A 9573-nucleotide genomic window follows, 5' to 3' on the forward strand; every position below is an offset into this window, starting at 1 on the left:
TGGATTTAATAATTTTGTTTATTAAATTTCAGCAACTCACCTTAAGGTAACCAACAACTCATGCCTTATTGAAGGCAAGGTTCCAGAAAGACAAGAGCTGCTGCCAGACTTTTTGAATATTCTAATAAAATTCTCTGTACTCAAACCTTTCTAGGTTAGTTTTTATGTTCCCTTGCAGCCCCACAGCAGTCCCACAGAGGTGCTTTGACACCTGGGATAAGGAGGACATAGGAATCCAGGCATTGCTTTATGCCCACGCTGACATGGTTTATCAGGAGAGCCTAAGGGACTTAGGCAATGTGGCAGATACTCCTGGACTGTGTGACATGCACGGCCTCTCAGTCTGAAGAGCACCATGGCTGCTCCACCAGGGACTGGTACGCCTACAGCAACTATGAATCACTTAGCAGTTGCTCTGTAAAGGGTAGGATTTAGCTAGGACAAAAGCGGGCTCTGGGGCACTTTCATAAAAGCCGCGGAGCAGTGGAGCTACTCCACAGCACCCAGTCTATCCTCGTGCTTCCAGTTAGCTTCCTTGAGCCTCCATTTCTCCCCTGGAAAAGCTGCTCAGGAGACTCAGGGCAAAAAGTGCCAGATAACAACAGCCAACATGTCCTAGCAATAAGGGCATATTGAATGCCTGTCAGGTTTCATTTGTTAGCCTTTCTTTCTCCCCATTTTACCTTTGAGTGGTAACCCTGTGAGTAGGGATCACTTGTAGGCTCTGTGCGTGGTTATATGACTGTACAAACCAACAAAGTACAGATGAGAGGAGAGATGGATGCATTTATGTTGCGTAAATGGCAGGGGAAGGAACTTCACTACTGAGATAACAGATGTTAATTTAAGGTTTTAGAAAGGAGTTAGCAAACGCAATGTTTCCACTTTCAAATCCAACTGAAACCAAACTGTGCCAAGTCCTCAGGTCTGTACTGAGCCAGTGCTTGTTCCCATTTCTGAAGGAAATGACTCTGGGTGTTTCCTGTACACCCAAGGAGGAAGAGGTGAGGAGGCCTCCAGGAGTCAGCCCCATTTCATTTGGAATCTGGCCTCTTGGAACATCCTGTTCTCAACAGTGAATGCACAGCATACCACACCTCCAGAACAGCTCAGCCCCTTGCAGATACCTCTTTCTGTACAGAGACATAACAACAGCAGGTGTTACCACTGTTTGCTGTGTTTCCTCTAAAAAGATATCCAAGTTCCCTTGGGGAACATGAAGTTTCACTCCCTTCTTCACACCCTCTGACACTCCACAGACAGCTGTGTTGGGGCTGCTGCAACATGGCCTTGGGTTTTGAGAAGAAATCTTGGAGCCTGTGATTACAGGCTGCACCTCAGCCTGTTTCAGAAGGTGATACTGACAGCCTTCATCCTGTGCTGCAGAGGCTGATGCACGTATCCATGCTGGGACTGAAGTACCAAGTCCCCAGCCTCCTGGGTCCAGAGAGCATGCGTTAGATGAAGGTAGATGGGTCAGCTCAAGCCTGGAAGCAGTCTGCCCATGTTCACACAACTCAGAGCCCTGCCCCAATCCTTGTAACAGCTTTGGGGGTTCCTTAATTCACATTCAGTGTCAAACAAGCTCAGAGGTGGTCTAGACCTCAAGCAGCTGTCTCAGAACTCATTCCATGTTAACACTGGTGCAGCCTGTCAGGCATCTCTGCATCAGAAACACATACATTGCTCTTCTCTGCACGTGCCTCAAGCAACTCAGTAGCCTTCTTACAGTGAGGGGTCCAAAACAGAACACAATATTTGAGGTATGGTCTCCCCAGTGGCACATACACAGAGACAATCACTTCCCTAGTCCTGCTGACTACACTATTTCTGATGCAGGCCAGGGAGGCATTGACCTTTCTGGCCACCGGGGCACACCGCTGGCTCAAGTTCAGTCAGCTGTTTACCAGCACCACCAGGCCCATTTTCTGCAGGGCAATTTTCCAGCCACTCTTTTCCAGATCTGCATTACTGCATGGGGTTGTTGTGACTCAAATGTAGCACTCAGCATTTAGCCTTGTTGAATCCATACAATTGGACGTGCCCCATCAGTCCAGCCTATCCAGATCCCTCTGCAGAGTCTTCCTACCCTCAAGCAGATCAACACTCCTATGCAATGTGGTGTCTGCAAAGTGTCTGAGGGTGTGCTCAATCACCTCATCAAGATCATCAATAAAAATTTTAAACAAAACTGGTCCCAATACTGAGCCCTGGGGAACACAACTTGTGACTGGCCACTCACAACAACCCTTGGGCCCGACCATCCAGTCAGTGGGTTTTTGTTTGTGTTTTTTTGTTTGTTTGTTTGTTTGTTTTTGTTTTTGTTTTTGTTTTACCAGTGAAAAGTACGATTTTTCTGTATTTGGGATGACTGTGAGCACTACAGAACCGCTGTGTTCAGTTTTGAAATAAACATTTCAAGAAGGAAATTGAAATACCAGCAAAGATTTAAAAGACAGTAACATGAAGGATGACCTTTATTGGAAGACCTTGTCCACATCTCATGGGTGACAAGGAATGAGGCCAAGCACTACTTTCTACCTATCTGGGTTTTCTGCCCAACAAAACTCAGACACCCACACAGGCAATTGCAGTGCATTTTAGTGGGAACAAAACAGAGCTGCAGGGCACAGCATCCCTAGGTTGAGTCATAGTTGCCTGGGCATTGTGGAAACACAACTACAGGATGTTACATGGGACAACCCTCCTCCTCCAGGGTAGATTCGGCCAAAACTCTTATCAAAAAGAACTCAGAGTGACTTGACCATGACTGCCTGAGAGGAAGACACACACTTAGTGGGCCATAATTAAAGCTGTTATAAATTTCGTATTGTAGCAGTAAGGAACCACAGCTGCACTTTCCAGGGACCTGACAGGAGGGACTAGAAATATGCTCTACTCAAACAGAACTCAGTCAGAGAAACCCCAAGGTCTGTTTAATATTTGCCAGATCACCTGCACACAGTGATGCCTTTAATTCACAAATTCTCCTAGAAGCATTTTACAAAAGTGATTAACTCACGTGACTCTAAAGTGATCTACATTTTCATAGATTTTCTTACACAGGTAAGAAAAGTAGGAAAGCAGCCCTTCCTGTCCTATATCTGACCTGCTCAGCAAAGAAACTGAAGGTGAGTCCCTTGTAGCTGTAAGCTCAAGAAGGCTGTCCCCAAGAAAGGACAGACAGGAACAGGGGGTCCCCCACTAGTAAGATGCTCACACAGTACAAGTGTTGAACCTAGAGAAATAGCTGTTTGCAGGTCAACCTGCATTTGTGCTGCTTTAACATGGAGCATGCATGGCCAGCTTAGCCAGGCAAACCAGTGGTGCCTTGATGCCAGGGTGCTACAACAAACCACACAGAAACCAGACACAGTGTGCAGGGGCAAGGCGCTGGTCCCTGTAGGGAACCTTAAGTGAGGTGAGGTTCACCTACAGTAATTTGAGAATTCCTGAGCTTGATGTGGTTCTAACTGTCAAGGTGGTCTTGTTAGAGATGTCAACAGAAGTCAGCCAAGGAGTTAGAAATGGCTCTCTTACACTGAATCATCCAATTGTCTTCTTTAAAGCCAGTTGCATGCCACAAATCTGCAGTTTTCCAAATTATAATCCACACATCTCCTTACAACCGTTTTGAGATCTCCTCAATCACCATTAAAGTATTGGGATTATCCCTATCTGCTATATTCCTCACCACCAAGAGGTATATATTTCTACCTGTTTTAATAGCACTTAGGCATTGATGAGAACGTAGTAGTAACAGTAGTAGTAGTAGTAGTAGTAGTAGTAGTAACAACAACAACAACAGTAATAATAATAATAATAATAATAATAAAATAATTGTTGGGATCTTTATTTCAAGTGTATTCAGCGTCGGTGGAGAATTTTTGTATTTTAAGGGCTAGAGTGCCCCCTTCTGTCACATCAGTGTCCCAAACATTAACTCTTCTGTTAGATCAGCAGATTATGAAGAAGTAATACTGTGGCTTGTCATCTGCACAGAGTGTCACCCAAACAAGCGTTAAGAACCCAAGCAGATAACCACAAACTGGAAAATAACTCTTGTTAACGAGGGGGCTCTGGCAGGCTGCAAAGTCGCTCGCCACAAATAACAGGGGCTGAGGGAACCTCCCAGGCAACGTGATTGATGCAATTAGTTGACGAGGCCAGGCTTATTTTGACAGGAATCCCTGAAAAAAACCTTAAACATCGGGATGTTATTTACAGGTCTGCAACCTGCATTTAAGCTTTGCCTGCGCAGCCACTAATGGGATCCGGGCTGTTACCGAGGAAATCTGACTGAAAACAAAGGTATTCGCGGAGCAGCTCAATAACACCAATGCATATAATCATTTTTAAAATAAATAAATAAATAAATGAACGATTCGCGTTGAGGTTTCTTTTGGCCCTGCGCGCTTGCCCTAACCGCCGTGCGCGCCTGCGCCGGCAGCGTGGAAATGGCGACTGTTGCCATGGCGGTGGCCTGCGGGAGGCTGGCGCTGAGGGGAGCCGCTGCCCGACCCAGCAGTGAGTGCCTCCCCCGACCCCCTGTCCCTGTGTTCTCCTGTCCGTCTGTCCCCTGTCCCTCTATCCTCTTGTCCCCTCGCCCGTGGCCTGCCCCTCAGTGCGTCCCCGGGGTGGGAGCCCCGGGCTGGGGCTTGGGGGGGGGCGTGGCCTTGAAGGGTAGGATGCGGCTTGAAACCGCTTTATTTTTATATTTTTTTAATGGGGTATTTTATTCTTACAGGGTGTTTCTCTTTTTCGGGGTGCCGAAGTAGCAGGGATGGAGAGACAGCGAAATTCCAGCCGCCCCCGAAGCCCGTCATCATCGACAAGCAGAAGCAGAGGGAGCAGAGGAGGTAGGGTGGCCTGGGCTCTCCGTTCTCACACAGGGGTCTGCTGGAGGCAGCTTGTGTCGAAGTATGCTTAAAATACCTCAGAGTGCTGTGTTCTGGAGTTCCTGAGAGCAGCGAGGCAGGAAAAAAGCGTTAACGCTTTTCCAAATTAGCATTTGGAATTTCCGGTTATTATTTTTACGAATTCGGGGGTTAGTGGATTATGTTTTCCTCTGTTAAAGGCATTCATCTCTTCAGTATGCCAGGAGGTGACACGGACATAGGTCCTGTGTCTGCCTTTGCCTCACACCTAGAGCTCATCTGTGAGCCGATTGCAACATTGCTGGTATCAGCAGTGGTAGCCTTCATAAAATTTCTTTTGAGTATTTTTTATTGTCTCATTAAATCTGTTTGCGTCGCTTTAAATGACACAGTGGTTAAAATGGTAGTGCTGTGCCTGAGAGAGGAGTATGACCATACAGCATTGTGCATGTTCCCCCCAAAAAAGTATAGTACAAAGGCAGTGCATAAATGGGAAATATATTAAAATATTAAAATATAGTTTTTCCCGTGTAGTCCCTGTAAGGTTTGTAAGGCAAGGTTGTCTTTGTCTTCTCCTTTTCTGTGTTCTCTTCTGGACAAATCCAGGACTTTTAAGTGAGTTAAATGTGTCCAGCTTCATTCTCTGAGGCTAAGCTGTCACACCACCCAAGCCAGAGTGACCACGTGCAAATGGTCTATTGGAAGTGGCCCTCAGCCCAAGCCAGTACCCTGTCAGGAAGCCTTTGGCTTAGCAGTCAGAAACTGTACTCCAGGGCATGAGGAAATTCCTTGGCACAGTATAATTTACGAGAGCAGAAAATAACTTTAAGAGTCCCTTTTAGCTTCTCTAAAACAAAAGGCTATTTATGCTGTGTCTTGTAGGCTCTATTTGGCTGTTTGTAAAAACTGATAACAAATTGTTCCACATCTGTTACTATATAGTCATTAAATAGTAAGCGTTCTGCCGTGGGGATTATAACTAAACCATGAAATAATCTCTTTCTAAACTGTGATGACAGTAACAGAACTGTCCTCTCTCAGTCAGCTCCTCTGAGAACAACATTTATTATTTGTTTGAAAAAAAATTGTAAAGAAGCTTCTTGGAGAACCGAAAAATAAATAAATCAGTAACTTCGTGAACTGCAGTTCATGTTTCCAAAAAGGCAGCTGGTACAGATGGTTCGTGGGTGGTAATTTTTAATTTTCAGGCAAGTATTTGGACTCTTCTGGTGCTTTTTATGCAAATGCTTTTGTTTTATACTTACAAAAAATTTTGATTTTCTTATAGGTACTTGAGCCCTGAATTTATACCTCCCAGAGGGAGAACAGATCCTCTCAAATTCTATATAGAAAGAAAGGATATGATACAGAGACGAAAAGTCTTCAACATCCCAGAGTTCTATGTTGGTCAGTAACAGAGCCATCGTAATTCTGTCAATGTTGTTTGTTGTGCGGGGAGGTTAAAAAGAGTGCTTTTATATTGTTGGAAATTGTAGAACATCACAGTATCATGTGTTAGATTGACTAGTTTGTAATGCTATGTGTACTACTTCATATTTTAATTTCAATTTTACATCCAGCTTACATTGAAAAGATAATACTAATGCGTTTCTCTTTGGTTGTTTTTTATGTCCTGGTACTTCAGCACATGGTTCACCAGTAAAACTCAAGAAAGGAAACTGTATTAAATTATTTGTATTCAATTTGTATAAAGAAGAGTAAAAGATAAAGGTGAAGGGTTAAAGGTGAAGAAGGTTGATAGTTAACCTGCAGAGTCACTTTAATAAAAGTGTATTTAGTTGGTATTTAGGTGGTTTTAGGTATATTTAGGTGGTTTTAGTGAAAAACATTTTTGAAACTTACCTAAATACGGGTGCTTCATCTGATGCTTATACATATTCAGTGTGTCTTGATTTGGACAGTATTATTTTATTTATTTTTCGGCAGGCAGCATACTCGCTGTTACTACTGCAGATCCACATGCCGATGGCAAAACCAAACGGTTTGTAGGCATCTGCATTCAAAGAGGAGGGAAAGGGCTTGGCGCTACCTTTGTGCTTCGGAATGTTATAGAAGACCAAGGTGGGTTTTACCTTCAGCAGTTACGCCACACGTTTGAAGGCACGGCACTGTTTACTAATTTTATGTCTGTATACTTAATAGTTTCAGATCTGTGCTCTGATGAGACTGAATGTGTGGTGTGGTTTCACACTGGTGGGCAGCTAAGCTCTGCCACACTGCTCTCTTACTCCCCCAAAAAGATTCATGGGTTGAGATAAGGACTGGGAGATCACTCAGCATTTACAGCCACGGACAAAACAGACTCAGTGTAAGAGAGATTCATGTAATGGCTCTGGGCAGCGGCAGGTCCCTTTGGAGCCAGCTGGAGCTGGCTCTGCTCTGACATGGGGCAGCTGCTGGGCTCTGCTCACAGAGGCCACTCCTGCAGCCCCCCACTACCAAAACCTTGCCACATAAGCCTAATGCAATGCAATTCTTTCTGGTCGTGCTTATATTTGAGCCTAGGAAGCGTACTGCTAGCCATGTAAATACAAGTCCAGTTTGAGCACTGCATGTTTGTGTGCACTGGAGCTGTATGCATGATCTGTGTAACTAGCACAGATTAGCAGAGCTTTATAATAACATCTTTTACTAGTTCTTGACAAAGTTTGGAGAGGTGGAAATATCAATATTCTGAGATGAAATACAAAAGGGCTAGGTGTCTATATATTTATGTATAGTTTGTATGTAGCCATTGTAACCAAAAGGAAGCAACGTTGAAAACCCAAGCTTCTCTTGCCCAAATTTAATTCATTTGATGTCTCTCAGTCTGTTCTGTTATCCAAAACTGGACTTAGAAACTGGCATTTGCCTGTGCAGATACAACGCATGTGGAGAGTCACATGTGCATGCAGCACTGTGTATGTATTTCCCTGTACAAGTAGAAAGCAGTCTTGAATAATATGGGTATGTAGAACACTGAAGAAATACTATTCGGTATTAGTACTTCCAGCTGATTTGATCGTTAATCCAGACTTTCTTTCTCTGAGGTGTTGAAATATGTTACGAACTGTACAGTCCTCGAATCCAGGAAATCCAAGTTCTGAAGCTAGAAAAGAGGCTGGATGACAACCTGATATACCTGCGAGATGCCCTCCCTGAATATAGTACCTTTGATGTGAATATGAAACCTGAATCTCGTTTAGACCATGAAGAAATCCCTGTAAACAAGGTAGGAGCTTAATATTTTAGAGGGAATATGGAGGATAATTCACACGCTTTCACACGCAGGGTCTGATTTTGGGGTGGTCCTGTGTGGAGCCAGGAGCTGGAACTGATGATCCTTGTGGGTCCTCTCCAACTCAGGATATTCTGTGATTCTGTAATATCCTGGAAGGCTGTTAACAGCTTTTACTTGTGTTAGTTACCAGGGTAACAAAAGTACATAAAATCGGGTGTCTTTATGCCATGTCTGTAGTGAAAGAATGTTCATAATGGAAATATCAACCATCCCCATTAATTAACTTGGAAGACACACGCACAAAGTTGTGGCTTTTGTGTTGCTGTATTACATTTTGCAGAGAGCACAGCTTCTGCTACAGAAATGTTAATGCTGCTGATTTTGTGCTTGTCAGGAAGGAAGGTAAGAGTGGAAGAGTTAGCTAAAATCTCTATCTCAGATCTGGCTACCTACAGACCCTGTAAAAGAATGCTAACTCAGTAACTTGCAGGGAGAAACGATTGCTCTCACACTTCCTTTTCTTTTTCCAAAGTAACATGTAGAACTATCAATCGAGAGTTAACCTCATTGTATGTGTCAATTTAAGGACTGTAATAAATCAAGACTTATCTGTACTAACAGATACTATGACAACGATGTGGACAGAAAAAGTTCCTTTTCTGTCAATAGTGTCAAGTGGTAGTCCCTTAATTTCCTGACAACCTGGTCTGTTTTCTATTGCTACCTTTCTGTTAGAGCAGCATCCGTTCACACTTAAGTTCACAGTCAAACTTCTGATCACCTAATACCTTTTGTGTGATTTTTTTTCCTTTAAATCTTTTACCCTAGCTGCAGGTAAGAATGAAACCTAAACCATGGTCAAAACGGTGGGAAAGGCCGAAATACAATATAAAAGGAATAAAGTTTGAGCTGCCTGAGAAAAAAATGAAAGCAGCACAGAAGTGGAGCCAGCCATGGCTGGAGTTTGATATGCTGCGAGAATATGACACTTCAAAAATAGAAGAAAAAATTTGGAAAGAAATAAATGAAGAGCTTAAATAATGGCTTGCAAATCTAGGAATTGAGACATTTAATACTTTGAATTCAATTAATTTTTGTATGTACATAAGCAAAATATGTAATAAAATTAACCTTTTCAGAATTTGTAAGTGTACAAAGTTGTAGTCGAACATTGTCTCTATGCCTGAAAACAAACCCTCCCTTTTCTGAGAAGTGTAATAGTGTTCATCCCAGCTTCAGAACTGAGAGGCCTCCTCTTTTAAATTACAGTAAACAGGGCTTTGCATCAACGCTTCACCTTTGTGTTATCATTTCCACCTACACTTCTGTCTTTATGGAGTAGATAGTGGCCGGTTGTGAAACTGCCAGACTCAAGGGCCTCAGAAAGGGACAACAGCAGGGAAGTAGATATATACATGGTCAACCACACAGTCTGAGTTCTCCCACTTCCAATGA

At 43.4% G+C, this 9573-nt stretch overlaps 1 protein-coding gene across 1 annotated transcript; it reads left to right on the plus strand.

Moving 5' to 3' along the window:
• The first annotated feature begins 4417 nt into the window (after window positions 1-4417).
• Window positions 4418-9259, plus strand: MRPL19 (mitochondrial ribosomal protein L19). Its single transcript, XM_035560125.2, has 6 exons — window positions 4418-4527; window positions 4748-4859; window positions 6166-6284; window positions 6825-6959; window positions 7928-8109; window positions 8947-9259. The coding sequence occupies exons 1-6, from the start codon at window positions 4458-4460 to the stop codon at window positions 9157-9159; spliced, it is 831 nt and encodes a 276-aa protein (XP_035416018.1). The 5' UTR covers window positions 4418-4457; the 3' UTR covers window positions 9160-9259.
• Window positions 9260-9573: the final 314 nt, after the last annotated feature.

The sequence above is a fragment of the Cygnus atratus genome, chromosome 3 (genome assembly GCF_013377495.2).
Source record: "Cygnus atratus isolate AKBS03 ecotype Queensland, Australia chromosome 3, CAtr_DNAZoo_HiC_assembly, whole genome shotgun sequence".
Taxonomy (NCBI): Eukaryota; Metazoa; Chordata; class Aves; order Anseriformes; family Anatidae; genus Cygnus; species Cygnus atratus.

Bases quoted from the DNA above. Each gene is read 5' to 3' on its own strand.
- MRPL19 (XM_035560125.2), top strand. From the start codon at position 4,458: ATGGCGACTGTTGCCATGGCGGTGGCCTGCGGGAGGCTGGCGCTGAGG. The intron at 4,860-6,165 runs GTAGGGTGGCCT...ATTTTCTTATAG, and splicing joins AAGCAGAGGGAGCAGAGGAG to GTACTTGAGCCCTGAATTTA. The intron at 6,960-7,927 runs GTGGGTTTTACC...TCTTTCTCTGAG, and splicing joins GAATGTTATAGAAGACCAAG to GTGTTGAAATATGTTACGAA.